Raw genomic sequence first — 18,254 nt, forward strand, 5'->3', positions numbered from 1 at the left:
CCATTGGAGTTCAGACGAATGAGAGGTGATCTTACTGGAAAGATCGGGATAGGTACCGGATATTTGCACTTGTGGGAGATGAGAACCAGGAGACAGCTTAAAAATCAGAGGTCTACCATTGAAGATGGAGTCGGGACTTTTCGTCACTCCAAAGGGTTGTTATTGGAATTCTCTTCCCAGGGAGCAGTTGTGGCTGGGCCATTGAATTGATTCAAGGTGGAGTTAAACAGATTTTCGACTGTCAAGGGAGCCCAGGGTTTATGGGGGGGGGGGGTTATACAGGACTGGGGGATGGGGGCTGAGGTTACATAGATCAGCCGTGATCTTCGTGAGGGGGGAGGGGGAAACGGACAGGAGAGGGAGGGGGAGAGGAGAGAGGTCGAGAGAGAGGGGGAGGGGAGGAGGTGGAAAAAGGGGAGGAGGTGGAAAAGGGGGGGAGGTGGAAGGGGAGGGGGGAGAGTGGAAGAGTGGAGAGGGGCGGAGGGAGGGGAGTGTGGGAGAGGGGGAGGGGAGGAGAGGGGGGATAGGGGGAGGGGGGAAGGGGAGGATGGGGGAAGGGGAGGAGAGGGGCGGATAGGGGAGGGGCAGGGGGCGGATAGGGGAGGGGCAGGGGGAGGGGGAAGGGGAGGAGAGGGGCGGGGAGGAGAGGGGCGGATAGGGGAGGGGGGGAGGGGGGGAGGGGGACAGGGAGAGGGGAGACAGAGAAGAGAGATGAAGACAGATAAAGAGAGAGAGGAGAAAGAGGGATACAGAGAAAGGAGAGAGGGAGGAGAGAATGAGAAAGAGAGAGAGAAAGAGAGGAGAGAGAGAGAAGGAAGGAAGGTGACCATGACACCATTGTCGATTGTCGTATAAACCCATCTGGTTCACTAATGTCTTTTATCTGAGCTGGTCGTTAACTCGAAACTCACAGAAAGCCCGAGCAAGCTGCTGATTCATTTCATGGGTAATGAAATGCCTCCCATCCATGGACTCCATCTACACCTCCCACTGCCTGGGGAAAGCGGGCAGCATAATCAAGGATCCCTCCCACCCGGCTTACTCACTCTTCCAACTTCTTCCATCGGGCAGGAGATTCAGAAGTCTGAGAACACGCACGAACAGACTCAAAAACAGCTTCTTCCCCGCTGTCACCAGACCCCTAAATGACCCTCTTATGGACTGACCTCATTAACACTACACCCTGTCTGCTTCATCCGATGCCAATGCTTATGTAGTTACATTGTATATCCTGTGTTGCCCTATTATGTATTTTCTTGAATTTTGTTTAATTCCCTTTTCTTCCCATGTACTGAATGATCTGTTGAGCTGCTTGCAGAAAAATACTTTTCACTGTACCTCGGTACACGTGACAATAAACAAATCCAATCCAATCCAATCCAATCCAATGAAGGACAGGCAACAAATGCTGACTTTGCCATGAGGGGGTAAATGAGAGGGAACGCCCAGGGCAGGTACACAGGTTTAAATACAGATTAAAGGTCCCTCGACAGTTCTCAAGACCAGATAGCCATCTTACTCTGCCGTACGCCTGCCTGACTACCCTTAAATCTAGCACGGTAACACAAAAATTCACAATGAATGGCCATGGGAGCGGAGAGCCTGAAACTCATAAGGTCAGCTTCCACCTCATGACCTTGGCGTCATTCGAGCCCCAAGAGTTTGTCTTCCACCTCGTCCCTTGCCAGATCACACTGAATATTCAGTCCCAATACCCAAGCTCCATAATGCCAATGCCCGAGGGACAGCTAGCATCCCAACCTGTGAATCTCCCCGGGAAGGTATTTTGATGGCTGTCACGTGTACAAAGAAAATACAACTTGGCTAATCCAGAGTTCAGGAAACTGGGATCTTTCACTGTATTAAAGTTACTATTTAAAATACGAGTCAACACAGGATTTTCCTTTCCAGCTACACCTCTCCCCAAGTCACACAGCAGACCCAGTTCCCACACCCAGGCTCCAGTGAACTATAAACGCTTCTGATCATCTGAGGATACAGAACCCGGTACATTCCTACGGCGAAACCATCTACTCACAGGGTCACAGAAGGCGGTCAAGCTAACATTATCGGAATAAAGAGTTGGAAACTTTGCAATGATCTGTGGACAAAAGCCCAGAGAGTCACTGTTCAATACAGCACTACAGTATTACTATGGGAAGACACGCCAACACCATCAGTGTATGCAACAATATCTGTTGCACAGTGGTGTTGGCTGGGTGTATCTTTGGGACTTTTCATTGCCAAGCCTCTCCATGTGAAGGGCTGCCAGACGATTCTGATCATCCCTTGCTGAATTCACTTGCCGAGTTGGGTTTGAATCGGTTCCAATCAATGGGTAGATACTGGACAACTAGATCAGATAGGGGCGAGTGTTGCAGGGGCAAACACTCCAAAAGGTCCAGTCCGACGTATGATGCTTCCACATTGTAAAATACGCAGCAAAGCAATGGATTCACATCAGCGTACCACCAGCTATAGACAGCTAAGGACAGGGCTAGCAAGTGAGACAGAGAAAAGGAACATATTAGTAACTCTGGACTGTCAGCCTCACTTCCTGATTCACATTGCCGGCGGCAGCTTACCGCTATAGATGATAGAGGTTTAGGGCAAGATGTTTTGAAGCATTAATCTGTTTATCCATGTTGCTTTGTGCATTGCTTGTGAAAGTCAATCAGACTGTAATGTGGAGTCAGAGATAGGAGGGACTGGCACCCATTATCGAGCCAGTAGTTTGATCAGGTTAGCGCACATTTCGAAGAATTCAACGATGTGACTGCCAGGTCTTGGGTTCAGCTCAGAGGGGAGGCCAGACTCTCCCAGTGAGGTCCCAGACCACGACATGGCCCCCTCAGCAGGCTTCCCTGTGGAATCAGTGTCGGAGTCGTTTTTGGAGCTGCTCCGGTGGTAGCTGCCGATGGAGCCGGAACGCCGAGGCGTGGTGGAACCGGATTTGGGCTCAATCACCTCTTCCGCTGTTAATAACACAGACATCAATTAATACGAGAAAAAGAAACAATATACCATCAGCACACTGCACCCTCCCCATAAAGCTTGGCCACCACAACCACTACCACACAACACCCATCCACCACAGTGCTGGGCCCTACAAACCTCTGCACCGACAACCCCAACAAAATGTAGTCCCCCACAAACCTTCATCTCACTCTCAGAGCCCCTCCCCGCACACACAACACAGCTTGCTCATTGTACCCCCAAACCAACACACCCTCCCCCGTCACTACATTCCAGCTCGTACCCCTCACTACCATACCCCTCCCACCCCTCACTACCGGACCCCTCCCTCCCCTCACTGCCGGACCCCTCCCTCCCTCACTGCCGTACCCCTCCCTCCCCTCACTGCCGGACCCCTCCCTCCCCTCACTGCCGGACCCCTCCCTCCCCTCACTTCCGGACCCCTCCCTCCCCTCACTGCCGTACCCCTCCCTCCCCTCACTGCCGGACCCCTCCCTCCCCTCACTGCCGGACCCCTCCCTCCCCTCACTGCCCCCCTCCCTCCCCTCACTGCCGGACACCTCCCTCCCCTCACTGCCGGACCCCTCCCTCCCCTCACTGCCGTACCCCTCCCTCCCCTCACTACCATACCCCTCCCCCCCTCACTGCCGGACCCCTCCCTCCCCTCACTGCCCCCCTCCCTCCCCTCACTGCCGGACACCTCCCTCCCCTCACTGCCGACCCCTCCCTCCCCTCACTGCCGGACCCCTCCCTCCCCTCACTGCCGTACCCCTCCCTCCCCTCACTACCATACCCCTCCCCCCCTCACTGCCGGACCCCTCCCTCCCCGCCGGACCCCTCCCTCCCCTCACTGCCGGACCCCTCCCTCCCCTCACTGCCGGACCCCTCCCTCCCCTCACTGCCGGACCCCTCCCTCCCCTCACTGCCGGACCCCTCCCTCCCGGACCCCTCCCTCCCCTCACTGCCGGACCCCTCCCTCCCCTCACTGCCGTACGTCTCCCTCCCCTCACTGCCGGACGCCTCCCTCCCCTCACTGCCGGACCCCTCCCTCCCCTCACTGCCGGACCCCTCCCTCCCCTCACTGCCGGACCCCTCCCTCCCGTACCACTCCCTCCCCTCACTGCCGGACCCCTCCCTCCCTCACTGCCGGACCCCTCCCTCCCGTACCCCTCCCTCCCCTCACTACCGTACTGCTCCCTCCCCTCACTACCGTACCCCTCACTACCGTCTCCCTCCCTCCCCTCACTACCGTACCCCTCCCTCCCCTCACTACCGTCCCCCTCCCTCCCCTCACTACCGTACCCCTCCCTCCCCTCACTACCGTACTCCTCCCTCCCCTCACTATCGTACCCCTCCCTCCCTTCCTACCGTACCCCTCCCTCCCGTACCCCTCCCTCCCCTCACTACCGTACCCCTCCCTCCCTTACTACCGTACCCCTCCCTCACTTCCTACCGTACCCCTCCTTCCCGTACCCCTCCCTCCCCTCACTTACTTAAACGTATTCCCCCTAGTAATTGCCCCCTCTACCCTGGGGAAAAGCCTCTGACTATCCACTGTGTCTATGCCCCTCATAATTTTGTAGACCTCTATCAGGTCGCCCCTCAACCTTTGTCGTTCCAGTGAGAACAAACCGAGTTTATTCAACCTATCCTCATAGCTAATGCCCTCCATACCAGGCAACATCCTGGTAAATCCCTTCTGCACCCTCTCTAAAGCCTCCACATCCTTCTGGTAGTGTGGCGACCAGAATTGAACACTATATTCCAAGTGTGGCCTAACTCAGAAGACTGAGGAAATTTGGCATGTCAGCTACGACCCTCACCAACTCCTACAGACACACCATGGAAAGCATTCTTTCTGGTTGTATCACAGCTTGGTATGGAGCCTGCTCTGCCCAAGACCGCAGGAAACTACAAAAGGTCGTGAATGTCCATCACACAAACCAGCCTCCCATCCATTGACTCTATCTATAATTCCCGCTGCCTCAGAAAGGCAGCCAGCATAATTAAGGACCCCACGCACCCCGGACATACTCTCTTCCACCTTCTTCCGTCAGGAAAAGATACCAAAGTTTGAGGTCACGTACCAACCGACTCAGGAACAGCTTCTTCCCTGCTGCCATCAGACTTTTGAATGGACCAACCTCGTATTAAGTTGATCTTTTCTCTACACCTTGCTATAACTGTAACATTATATTCTCCAGTCTCTCCTTCCTTCCCTATGTACGGTATGCATTGTCTGTACAGCACGCGAGAAACAATACTTTTCACTGTACAATAATACATGTGGCAATAATAAATCCAATCAAACTAAGGTTCTATACAGTTGCAACATGACTTGCCAATTTTTATACTCAATGCCCCGGCCAATGAAGGCAAGCATGCCGTATGCCTTCTTGACTACCTTCTCCACCTGTGTTGCCCCTTTCAGTGACCTGTGGACCAGTACACCTAGATCTCTCTGACTTTCAATACTCTTTGAGGGTTCTCCCATTCACTGTATATTCCCTACCTGCACTGGACCTTCCAAAATGAATTACCTCGCATTTGTCCGAATTAAACTCCATCTGCCATCTCTCCGCCCAAGTCTCCAAACGATCTAAATCCTGCTGTATCCTCTGACAGTCCTCATCGCTATCCGCAATTCCACCAACCTTTGTGTCATCCGCAAACTTACTAATCAGACCAGTTACATTTCCCTCCAAATCATTTATATGTACTACGAACAGCAAAGGTCCCAGCACTGATCGCTGTGGAACACCACTAGTCCCAGCCCTCCAATTAGAAAAGCACCCTTCCATTGCTACTCTCTGCCTTCTATGACCTAGCCTGTTCTGTATCCACCTTGCCAGCTCACCCCTGATCCTGTGTGACTTCACCTTTTGTACCAGTCTACCATGAGGGACCTTGTCAAAGGCCTTACTGAAGTCCATATAGACAACATCCACTGCCCTACCTGCATCAATCATCTTTGTGACCTCTTCGAAAAACTCTATCAAGTTAGTGAGACACGACCTCCCCTTCACAAAACCGTCTCTCCTGATACTTGAAGAAGCTGCGTTCATGGGGATCGATAGCTGCTCGCTTTCCAGGGGGTGTGCTGGGGGGTAGCTGAGGAGAGGGTGTCACACAAATAATAACCTTCGATGCTGCGAAAGTCCACCAGATAGGTACGGCTGTCCACCTGATACAACTGAAGACTCATCTTCGAAAACGTGCCTGTGGTGGTGTTCATCCTCCGGACTCGTAAATAATAGGGGTTTACCAGCTGCCAGGGGAGGAGAGAGAAGCGGTTTACAGGAGTACACAGGAGTAATAGGGGTTTACCAGCTGCCAGGGGAGGAGAGAGAAGCGGTTTACAGGAGTACACAGGAGTAATGGGGTTTACCAGCTGCCAGGGGAGGAGAGAGAAGCGGTTTACAGGAGTACCCAGGAGTAATAGGGGTTTACCAGCTGCCAGGGGAGGAGAGAGAAGCGGTTTACAGGAGTACCCAGGAGTAATAGGGGTTTACCAGCTGCCAGGGGAGGAGAGAGAAGCGGTTTACAGGAGTACCCAGGAGTAATAGGGGTTTACCAGCTGCCAGGGGAGGAGAGAGAAGCGGTTTACAGGAGTACCCAGGAGTAATAGGGGTTTACCAGCTGCCAGGGGAGGAGAGAGAAGCGGTTTACAGGAGTACACAGGAGTAATAGGGGTTTACCAGCTGCCAGGGGAGGAGAGAGAAGCGGTTTACAGGAGTACCCAGGAGTAATAGGGGTTTACCAGCTGCCAGGGGAGGAGAGAGAAGCGGTTTACAGGAGTACCCAGGAGTAATAGGGGTTTACCAGCTGCCAGGGGAGGAGAGAGAAGCGGTTTACAGGAGTACACAGGAGTAATAGGGGTTTACCAGCTGCCAGGGGAGGAGAGAGAAGCGGTTTACAGGAGTACCCAGGAGTAATAGGGGTTTACCAGCTGCCAGGGGAGGAGAGAGAAGCGGTTTACAGGAGTACCCAGGAGTAATAGGGGTTTACCAGCTGCCAGGGGAGGAGAGAGAAGCGGTTTACAGGAGTACACAGGAGTAATAGGGGTTTACCAGCTGCCAGGGGAGGAGAGAGAAGCGGTTTACAGGAGTACCCAGGAGTAATAGGGGTTTACCAGCTGCCAGGGGAGGAGAGAGAAGCGGTTTACAGGAGTACCCAGGAGTAATAGGGGTTTACCAGCTGCCAGGGGAGGAGAGAGAAGCGGTTTACAGGAGTACACAGGAGTAATAGGGGTTTACCGGCTGCCAGGGGAGGAGAGAGAAGCGGTTTACAGGAGTACCCAGGAGTAATAGGGGTTTACCAGCTGCCAGGGGAGGAGAGAGAAGCGGTTTACAGGAGTACACAGGAGTAATAGGGGTTTACCAGCTGCCAGGGGAGGAGAGAGAAGCGGTTTACAGGAGTAATAGGGGTTTACCAGCTGCCAGGGGAGGAGAGAGAAGCGGTTTACAGGAGTACCCAGGAGTAATAGGGGTTTACCAGCTGCCAGGGGAGGAGAGAGAAGCGGTTTACAGGAGTACCCAGGAGTAATAGGGGTTTATCAGCTGCCAGGGGAGGAGAGAGAAGCGGTTTACAGGAGTACCCAGGAGTAATAGGGGTTTACCAGCTGCCAGGGGAGGAGAGAGAAGCGGTTTACAGGAGTACACAGGAGTAATAGGGGTTTACCAGCTGCCAGGGGAGGAGAGAGAAGCGGTTTACAGGAGTACACAGGAGTAATAGGGGTTTACCAGCTGCCAGGGGAGGAGAGAGAAGCGGTTTACAGGAGTAATAGGGGTTTACCAGCTGCCAGGGGAGGAGAGAGAAGCGGTTTACAGGAGTACCCAGGAGTAATAGGGGTTTACCAGCTGCCAGGGGAGGAGAGAGAAGCGGTTTACAGGAGTACCCAGGAGTAATAGGGGTTTACCAGCTGCCAGGGGAGGAGAGAGAAGCGGTTTACAGGAGTACACAGGAGTAATAGGGGTTTACCAGCTGCCAGGGGAGGAGAGAGAAGCGGTTTACAGGAGTACACAGAAAACTGGGACAGATCAGAGAAGGTGCGGGAAAATAATACAAAAAAGGAGGGATAGAGAGATAGAGCGCGCGTGGAAGGAAGATAAGGAAGTGAAAGTGTTCAGGAGGATATCACTCTCCCCGTACCCCAGCTGTTTCTCCCCTGTACCCCAGCTGTTTCTCACTCTCCCCCCGTACCCCAGCTGTTTCTCACTCCCCCCGTACCCCAGCTGTTTCTCACTCTCTCCCCGTACCCCAGCTGTTTCTCCCCTGTACCCCAGCTGTTTCTCACTCTCCCCGTACCCCAGCTGTTTCTCACTCTCCCCGTACCCCAGCTGTTTCTCATCTCTCCCCTCGTACCCCAGCTGTTTCTCACTCTCCCCGTACCCCAGCTGTTTCTCACTCTCCCCCCGTACCCCAGCTGTTTCTCTCTCTCCCCATACCCCAGCTGTTTCTCACTCTCATCCCCGTACCCCAGCTGTTTCTCTCTCCCCGTACCCCAGCTGTTTTCTCACTCTCCCCCCCATACCCCAGCTGTTTCTCTCTCTCTCCCCATACCCCAGCTGTTTCTCACTCCCCCCGTACCCCAGCTGTTTCTCTCTCTCCCCGTACCCCAGCTGTTTCTCACTCTCTCCCCCGTACCCCAGCTGTTTCTCACTCTCCCCCCGTACCCCAGCTGTTTCTCTCTCCCCATACCCCAGCTGTTTCTCACTCTCTCCCCGTACCCCAGCTGTTTCTCTCTCCCCGTACCCCAGCTGTTTCTCACTCTCCCCGTACCCCAGCTGTTTCTCTCTCCCCGTACCCCAGCTGTTTCTCTCTCTCCCCGTACCCGAGCTGTTTCTCTCTCTCCCCGTACCCCAGCTGTTTCTCACTCTCTCCCCGTACCCCAGCTGTTTCTCACGCTCCCCCCGTACCACAGCTGTTTCTCTCTCTCCCCATACCCCAGCTGTTTCTCACTCCCCCCGTACCCCAGCTGTTTCTCTCTCCCCGTACCCCAGCTGTTTCTCACTCTCCCCGTACCCCAGCTGTTTCTCTCTCTCCCCGTACCCCAGCTGTTTCTCTCTCCCCGTACCCCAGCTGTTTCTCACTCTCTCCCCGTACCCCAGCTGTTTCTCACTCTCTCCCCGTACCCCCGCAGTTTCTCACTCTCCCCGTACCCTAGCTGTTTCTCACTCTCCCCGTACCCCAGCTGTTTCTCACTCTCCCCGTACCCCAGCTATTTCTCACTCTCCCCGTACCCCAGCTGTTTCTCATTCTCTCCCCGTACCCCAGCTGTTTCTCACTCTCTCCCCGCACCCCAGCTGTTTCTCACTCTCTCCCCGTACCCCAGCTGTTTCTCTCTCCCCGTACCCCAGCTGTTTCTCACTCTCTCCTCGTACCCCAGCTGTTTCTCACTCTCTCCCCGTACCCCAGCTGTTTCACTCTCTCCCCGTACCCCAGCTGTTTCTCACTCTCCCCGTACCCCAGCTGTTTCTCACTCTCTCCCCGTACCCCAGCTGTTTCTCACTCTCTCCCCGCACCCCAGCTGTTTCTCACTCCCCCCGTACCCCAGCTGTTTCTCACTCTCTCCCCGTACCCCAGCTGTTTCTCACTCTCCCCCCGTACCACAGCTGTTTCTCTCTCCCCCATACCCCAGCTGTTTCTCTCCTCTCCCCGTACCCCAGCTGTTTCTCTCCCCGTACCCCAGCTGTTTCTCACTCTCCCCCCATACCCCAGCTGTTTCTCTCTCTCCCCATACCCCAGCTGTTTCTCACTCTCTCCCCGTACCCCAGCTGTTTCTCTCTCTCCCCGTACCCCAGCTGTTTCTCACTCTCTCCCCGTACCCCAGCTGTTTCTCACTCTCCCCCCGTACCCCAGCTGTTTCTCTCTCTCCCCCATACCCCAGCTGTTTCTCACTCTCTCCCCGTACCCCAGCTGTTTCTCTCTCCCCGTACCCAGCTGTTTCTCACTCTCCCCGTACCCCAGCTGTTTCTCTCTCCCCGTACCCCAGCTGTTTCTCTCTCTCCCCGTACCCCAGCTGTTTCTCTCTCTCTCCCCGTACCCCAGCTGTTTCTCACTCTCTCCCCGTACCCCAGCTGTTTCTCACTCTCTCCCCGTACCCCAGCTGTTTCTCACTCTCCCCCCGTACCACAGCTGTTTCTCTCTCTCCCCATACCCCAGCTGTTTCTCACTCTCTCCCCGTACCCCAGCTGTTTCTCTCTCCCCGTACCCCAGCTGTTTCTCACTCTCCCCGTACCCCAGCTGTTTCTCTCCCCGTACCCCAGCTGTTTCTCACTCCTCCCCGTACCCCAGCTGTTTCTCACTCTCTCCCCGTACCCCAGCTGTTTCTCACTCTCTCCCCGTACCCCAGCTGTTTCTCACTCTCCCCGTACCCCAGCTTTTTCTCACTCTCCCCCCCGTACCCCGCTGTTTTCTCACTCTCTCCCCGTACCCCAGCTGTTTCTCACTCCCCCCCGTCCCAGCTGTTTCTCATTCTCCTCCCCGACCCCAGCTGTTTCTCACTCTCCGTCCCCGCGACCCCGCTGTTTCTCACTCTCTCCCCCCGTACCCCAGCTGTTTCTCACTCTCTCCCCATACCCCAGCTGTTTCTCACTCTCTCCCCGTACCCCAGCTGTTTCTCACTCTCTCCCCGTACCCCAGCTGTTTCTCACTCTCTCCCCGTACCCCAGCTGTTTCTCATTCTCTCCCCGTACCCCAGCTGTTTTCTCATCTCCTCCTCTTCCCCGTACCCCAGCTGTTCTCTCACTCTCCTCCCCGTACCCCAGCTGTTTTCACTCTCTCCCCGTCCCCACCCAGCTGTTTCTCTCTCCCCCCGTACCTCAGCTGTTTCTCATTCTCTCCCCGTACCCCAGCTGTTTCTCTCTCTCTCTCCGTCACCCCCGCTGTTTCTCTCTCTCCCCGTACCCCAGCTGTTTCTCTCTCTCTCCCCGTACCCCAGCTGTTTTCTCTCTCCCCCTACCCCATCTGTTTCTCACTCTCCCCCCCTACCCCAGCTGTTTCTCTCTCTCCCCGTACCCCAGCTGTTTCTCTCTCCCCCCGTACCCCAGCTGTTTCTCACTCTCCCCGTACCCAGCTGTTTCTCTCTCCCCCCGTACCCCAGCTAGCTGTCTCACTCCCCATACCCAGCGTTACTCGACTCTCCCCGTACCCAAGCTGTTTTCACTCCTCCCCGTACCCCAGCTGTTTCTCACTCTCTCCCCGTACCCCAGCTGTTTCTCCACTCTCCCCTGTACCCCAGCTGTTTTCCTCACTCTCTCCCCGTACCCCCCGCTGTTTCTCACTCCCCCCGTACCCCATCTGTTTCCGCACCTCTCCCCGTACCCCAGCTGTTTTTCCACTCTCCTCCCCGTACCCCACCTGTTGTCACTCTCTCCCCCCGTACCCCAGCTGTTTCTCACCTACTCCCCCGTACCCCAGCTGTTTCTCACTCTCTCCCGCATCCCCAGCTGTTTCCTCTCCCAGCACCCCGCTGTTTCTATCTCTCTCCCCGTACCCCAGCTTTTTCTCTCCCCGTACACCAGCTGTTTGCTCACTCTCACCCTACCCACCAGGCTGTTTGTCTCTCCCCGTACCCCGATGTTTCTCACACGTCCCCCCTACCCAAGCTTTTTCTACTCTCTCCCCCTCCCCCGTAACCCAGGCTGGTTCTTCTCCCATCTCTCCACCGTACCCCACTGTTTCTCAAATCTCCTCTCTCTTCCCCGTACCCATGCTGTTTCTCACTCTCCCCTCCCCCAGCTGTTTCTAACTCCCCCCGTACCCCATCTGTTTCTCACTCCCCCCGTACCCCAGCTGTTTCTCACTCTCCCCGTACCCCAGCTGTTTCTCTCGCTCCCCGCACCCCAGCTGTTTCTCACTCTCTCCCCGTACTCCAGCTGTTTCTCTCTCTCCCCGTACCCCAGCTGTTTCTCACTCTCTCCCCATACCCCAGCTTTTTCTCACTCTCCCCGTACCCCAGCTGTTTCTCACTCTCTCCCCCGTACCCCAGCTGTTTCTCACTCTCCCCGTACCCCAGCTGTTTCTCACTCTCCCCCGTACCCCAGCTGTTTCTCACTCTCCTCCCGTACCCAGCTGTTCTCACTCTCCCCCGTACCCCAGCTGTTTCTCACTCTCTCCCCGTACCCCAGCTGTTTCTCACTCTCTCCCCGTACCCCAGCTGTTTCTCACTCTCCCCGTACCCCAGCTGTTTCTCACTCTCTCCCCGTACCCCAGCTGTTTCTCACTCTCTCCCCGTACCCCAGCTGTTTCTCACTCTCCCCTGTACCCCAGCTGTTTCTCACTCTCCCCGTACCCCAGCTGTTTCTCTCCCCGCACCCCAGCTGTTTCTCTCTCTCCCCGTACCCCAGCTGTTTCTCTCCCCGTACCCCAGCTGTTTCTCACTCTCCCCGTACCCCAGCTGTTTCTCTCCCCGTACCCCAGCTGTTTCTCACACTCCCCCCCGTACCCCAGCTGTTTCTCTCTCCCCCGTACCCCAGCTGTTTCTCACTCTCTCCCCGTACCCCAGCTGTTTCTCACTCTCTCCCCGTACCCCAGCTGTTTCTCTCTCTCTCCCCGTACCCCAGCTGTTTCTCACTCTCTCCCCGTACCCCAGCTGGTTTCTCACTCTCTCCCGGTACCCCAGCTGTTTCTCACTCTCTCCCCCGTACCCCAGCTGTTTCTCTCTCTCCCCGTACCCCAGCTGTTTCTCACTCTCGCCCCGTACCCCAGCTGTTTCTCACTCTCGCCCCGTACCCCAGCTGTTTCTCACTCTCTCCATACCCCCGCAGTTTCTCACCCTACCCCATACCCCCGCAGTTTTTCACTCTCCCCCCCCATACCCCCGCAGTTTCTCACCCTACCCCATACCCCCGCTGTTTAAACCCAACCCCATACCCCCGCAGTTTCTCACCTTCCATTCGTACCCCAGCTGTTTCATGGCACGACACACTTCAGCCATGATGTCGTTTGGCCGGCTCTGGCTCCGGATGCCCAGGTGCCACTTGGCTCGGCGCACCCCTGGGTGTTTGGATTTCTGAGGGTTCAGCTCGTCCAGGGTGTGCCTGGGCCTAGGAGCAGCCTCTGCCACCAGGAAGGGCACCCGCTCAGGGTGAACCCTGGAGACAAAGTGTTGATCGTCGAGGAAGGAGGCACTGTCGGGCGGGCTGGAGGCCAGGTAGAAATCCTTGGCCTCGTTCATGATGCGCCGGTTGTCAATGATGAGGTGGTAGGCCACAGCCAGTGGATCCTGGTGGTTATGGCTGTACAAACAGTTCAACACCTCCTCTTCGCTGCACTCAAACTTCTCACACACTTCCTTCAGGGCTTCATCATCGATCATGCTGGTGCTGTAGGCCGGATCCTCTGGGAACAGGTACTTGGGCAGGTCCAGCTTAAACCACTCGTGTTCCCTGAAAGAACGGACAGCATTCCTTTACAAGAATGTTACCAGTACAGACAGCTCATCAACTATTAGGTTGGTGGCGAAGGATCTTGCTGCAGTGGAAAGATGCGAGACCTCCGAGCGTGGACACCTGGATTAATGACTTGGCAGGATTCATTAAGCTGGAGAGAGTCAAGTTCGCCCTGAGGGGGTCGGTACAAGGGTTCTTTAGGAGGTGGCAGCCTTTCCTCGACTTTCTGGCTCAACGATAAGGAACTAGGTCAGCAGCAGCAGCAACCTGGGGGGGGGGGGGGGGGGGGGGGGGTTTAGGGGGATAGTGTTTAAGTTAGTTTTCTTATTGTTAAGTTATTTTGTTGTTTATTGGGCTGGGGGGGGGGGGGGGGGGGGCTGTTACGCGTTGTTAAGGGTGCCGGGGGGTGTTTATTATTGATATTGCTATTATTGTTCTGTCGATATTTATTTTTCAAAAATTCCAATAAAAATTATTTACAAAAAAAAACTATTAGGTTGGTGGAGTTGTAGATAGTGTGGAGGGCTGTTGCAGGTTACAGCAGGACATTGACAGGATGCAGAGCTAAGAAGTGGCAGATGGATTTCAACCCAGATAAATGTGAAGTGATTAATTTTGGAAGGTCGAATTTGAAAGCTGAATACAGGGTTAAAGGCAGGATTCTTTGAAGTGTGGAGGAAAAGAGGGATCTTGGGGTCCACATACACAGAACCCTCAAAGTTGCCACCGAGGTTGATAGGGTTGTTAAGAAGGCGTATGGTGTGTTGGCTTTCATTAACAGGGGGATTGAGTTTAAGAGCCGCAAGGTTTTGCTGCAGCTTTATAAAACTCTAGTTAGACTACACTTTGAATATTGTGTCCAGTTCTGGTCGCCTCATTATTCGAAAGAATGTGGATGCTTTGGAGAGGGTACAGAGGAGATTTACCAGGATGCTGCCTGACTGGAGATCATGTCTTATGAAGAAAGGTTGAGGGAGCTAGGGCTTTTCTCACTGGAGCAAAGAAGGCAGAGAGGTGATTTGATAGAGGTGTACAAGGTGATGAGAGGCATGGATAGAGTGGATAGCCAGAGACTTTTCCCCAGGGTGGAAATGGCTGTCAAGAGGGGACATAATTTTAAGGTGATTGGAGGAAGGTGTAGGGGAGATATTAGAGGTAGGTTCTTTACACAGAGAGTGGTGGGTGCGTGGAATGCACTGCCAGCAGAGATGGTGGAGTCAGAGTCATTAGGGACATTTAAGCGACTCTTGGACAGGCACATGGACAGCAGTAAATTGAAGGGGTGTAGGTTAGGTTGATCTTAGATTTGGATAAATGGTCGGCACAACATCGTGGGCCGAGGGGTCTGTACTGTTCTATGTAATATTAACAAAGGCTGTCCAGAGGTTAGCATTTCAGGTCTGTGACCTTTCATCAGAATCAGGGAATGTTTGATCTGTATCTACCCCCCCCCCCCCCCCCCCCCGCACTCCAGTGAGACATCAACCACCTGCAGCGGGAACTTACTCCTCTTTGCCGAGTGTTTCCAGCACTATCCACTCTTTACTTTCAGGTTTTCTGCACCCACAGCATTTCGTTTTAGTATCTGGAATGGATGAACAGGCTGGGGCCCCTTTCTCTACAAAACCCTATGCCAAGGCTGAGCTGGCAGTGGTCCTTTAATATTATAAAAAGGTAAGAAAATGAAAAATAAAACATTTCCAGTTGCAGAAACCAGAACTGGCATCACCTGCAGAACATACCGACCAATCAGTACAACAGAGAGCTCAGGAGGAACTTCTCTAATAATTATAATAATCTTTATTATTGTCACAAGTAGGCTTACATTAACGCTGCAATGACGTTACTGTGAAAACGTGGAACTCCCTGGGAGTAGTTGTAGTGAAACGCGCAGGGTGATTAAATGGGAACTCGATAAACACACGGGGGAGAAGGAATAGATGGCAATGTTGTGAAGATGTGGAGATGCCGGCGTTGGACTGGGGTGAGCACAGTAAGAAGTCTTACAACACCAGGTTAAAATCCAACATGTTTGTTTCAAACACGAGCTTTCGGAGCACTGCTCCTTCCTCAGGTGAATCATTTACCGGACAGACACTTCTTGCTGTCCATTGAGGTTGGGGGGGGGGGGGGGGGCGAGCATTGGGGTAGGGGTTGAATATTAGGAAATGGTGCGGTGGGTTTGAGGGCGTAGAAAGGAATTAGAGATGTTGTGGGTGATGCGAGGGGAAGGGGAAAGGGAAAAGGAAGGGTGAGCGGTGAAGTGGTACGGTAGCACAGTTCTTAGCACTGTTGCCTCACAGCACCAGGACCCGGCTTGAGTCACTGTCTGTGCGGAGTCTGCACGTTCTCCCAGTGTCTGCGTGGGTTTCCTCCGGGTGCTCCGGTTTCCTCCCTCAAGTCTCAAATGAGGTGCTTGTTCGGTGAATTGGACATTCTGGGTTCTTCCTCCGTGTACCTGAACAGGCGCCGGAGTGTGGCGACTAGGGGCTTTTCACAGTAACTTCATTGCACCTTTCTCTCTGTAATTGCCAAGTGGATAAATGGAAGGGATGGCAGAGAGAGCAGTGCAATGTTCCTCCTGCAGGATGTTCGAGGTGAGGGACACCGTCAATGGCCCAGCTGAGTTCACCTGCGGGAACTGCACCATCTCCTAGCTCCTCAGAGACCGTGTTAGGGAACTGGAGCTGGAGCAGGATGAACTGAGGATCATTCGGGAGGCAGAGTCGGTTATAGATAGAAGCTGCAGGGATGTAGTTACTCCTCAGAATGAAGGTAGCTGGGTGACGTTTAAAAGGAGGGGGCAGAAGCAGTCAGTGCAGAGATCCACTGCGGTTACTCCCCTCTATAACAGGTATACCGTTTTGAATACTGTTGTGGGGGCGGGGGGGGAACCTATCAGAGGTAAGCCAGGGTGACCAAGTCTCTGGCACTGAGTCTGTCCCTGTGGCTCAGAAGGGAAGGGGGGGGGGGGGGGGGAAGAGGAGAGCATTAGTTATTGGAGACTCTATAGTTAGAGGTACAGATAGGCGGTTCTGTGGCAGCGATAGATGTTCACGGTTGGTGTGTTGCCTCCTGGGTGCCAAGGTCCGCGACGTCTCCGATTGTGTTTTCAGGATCCTTAAGGGGGAGGGGGAGCAGCCACAAGTGGTGGTACACATCGGCATCAATGATATAGGTAGGAAAAGGGACGGGGAGTAAAACAGGAATTCAGGGAGCTAGGGTGGAAGCTGAGAGCCAGGACAGACCGTGTTGTCATCTCTGGTTTGCTGCCGGCGCCACGTGCTAGCGAGGTGAGGAACAGGGAGAGTGCGCAGATAACCACATGGCTGCAGGGATGGTGTAGGAGGGAGGGTTTCAGTTACATGGATAATTGGAGCACATTCTGGAGAAGGTGGGACCTGTACAGGCAGGACGGTTTGCACCTGAACCAGAGGGGCACCAATATCCTGGGAGGGAAATTTGCGACAGCTCTTCGGGGAGGGTTTAAACTAATTTGGCAGGGGGGTGGGTAAACTGATTTGTAGTCCAGGAGATAGCGTTGCTGGAGTTCAGGAAGTTGAGGGTAGTGCAGTATTGAGGAAGGTACCAAGGTCACAAGAGTGGACCTGCAGGCATGAAGGTGGGTTGAAGTGTGTCTACTTCAATGCGAGGAGCATCAGGAATAAGGTTGGTAAGCTTGAAGCATGGATTGGTACCTGGGAGTACGATGTTGTGGCCACTTACGGAGACGTGGATAGAACAGGGGCAGGAATGGTTGTTAGAGGTTCCGGGGTTTAGATGCTTCAGTAAGATTAGGGAAGGTGGTAAAAGTGGAGGAGTAGCATTGCTGAGTCTTTGAGTTTGATCTTTATGTCCTCACTGTCTACAGGAATAGTGCCAGAAGACTGGAGAGAGGCGAATGTTGTCCCCTTGTTCAAGAAAGGGAACAGGTATAACCCTGGGAATTATAGGCCGTTTAGTCTCACTTCGGTCATAGGTAAATTATTGGAAAGGGTCCTGAGGGATAGGATTTATGATCATTTGGAAAGGTACAGCTTAATCCAGGACAGTCAGCACGGATTTGTGAGGGGTACATCTTGCCTCACATGTTTGATTGTGTTCCTTCAGGAAGTAACCAAGTACATAGATGAAGGTAGAGCAGTTGATGTCATATACATGGATTTTAGTAAGGCGTCTGATAAGGTTCCCCATGGTCGGCTCATGCAGAAAGTAAGGAGGCATGGCATAGAGGGAAATTTGGCCGATTGGATAAGTAACTGGCTATCACATAGAAGCAGAGGGTGGTGGTAGATGGTAAATTTGCATCCTGGAGCCCAGTCACCAGCGGAGTACCACAGGGATCAGTGCTGGGTCCTCAACCATTTGTGATTTTTATCAATGACTTGGATGATGGAGTTGAAGGTTGGGTTAGCAAATTTGCTGGTGACACCAGTTCATGTCCATAGATCTCCGAATGTTGCCACCCAAGTGGATAGAGCCGTGAAGAAAGCCTATAGTGTTAGCATTAGGGGGGATTGAGTTTAAGAGCTGTGAGGTTATGCTGCAACTGTACAGGACCCCGGTGAGACCACATTTGGAGTATTGTGAGCAGTTCTGGTCACCGCATTGTAGGAAGGATGTGGAAGCATTGGAAAGGGTGCAAAGGAGATTTACCAGGATGCTGCCTGGATTGAAGGGTAGGTCTTATGGGGAAAGGTTGAGGGAGCTAGGGCTTTTCTCATTGGAGCGAAGGAGGATGAGGTGTGACTTAATTGAGGTGTATAAGATGATGAGGGGGATAGAGAGAGTTGACGTTCAGCGACTTTTTCCTCGGGTGGATGTAGCTGTTACAAGGGGACATAACTATAAGGTTCAGGGTGGAGATATAGGAGGGATGTCAGA

General features: G+C 53.9%; 2 protein-coding genes across 2 annotated transcripts in view; one reads left to right on the forward strand and one right to left on the reverse strand.

The window, feature by feature from the left end:
* Positions 1-1,898: 1,898 nt before the first annotated feature.
* On the reverse strand, positions 1,899-13,393 carry LOC119970791 (5'-AMP-activated protein kinase catalytic subunit alpha-1-like). The gene is made up of 3 exons (XM_038805966.1): positions 12,869-13,393; positions 6,118-6,244; positions 1,899-2,975 (listed from the first exon to the last, which is right to left on the reverse strand). Exons 1-3 carry the CDS (start codon positions 13,295-13,297, stop codon positions 2,719-2,721), a joined length of 813 nt encoding a protein of 270 aa, XP_038661894.1. The 5' UTR covers positions 13,298-13,393; the 3' UTR covers positions 1,899-2,718.
* Positions 13,394-15,577: 2,184 nt separating this feature from the next.
* The window catches only part of LOC119969947 (succinyl-CoA:3-ketoacid coenzyme A transferase 1, mitochondrial-like), a 30,176-nt gene continuing 27,499 nt past the window's right edge, over positions 15,578-18,254 (forward strand). The window contains exon 1 of the mRNA XM_038803914.1: positions 15,578-15,621. Coding sequence (XP_038659842.1) covers positions 15,578-15,621 — 44 coding nt within the window. The remainder of the gene's footprint in view (positions 15,622-18,254) is intronic.

Source organism: Scyliorhinus canicula, chromosome 8 (genome assembly GCF_902713615.1).
Source record: "Scyliorhinus canicula chromosome 8, sScyCan1.1, whole genome shotgun sequence".
NCBI lineage: Eukaryota > Metazoa > Chordata > Chondrichthyes > Carcharhiniformes > Scyliorhinidae > Scyliorhinus > Scyliorhinus canicula.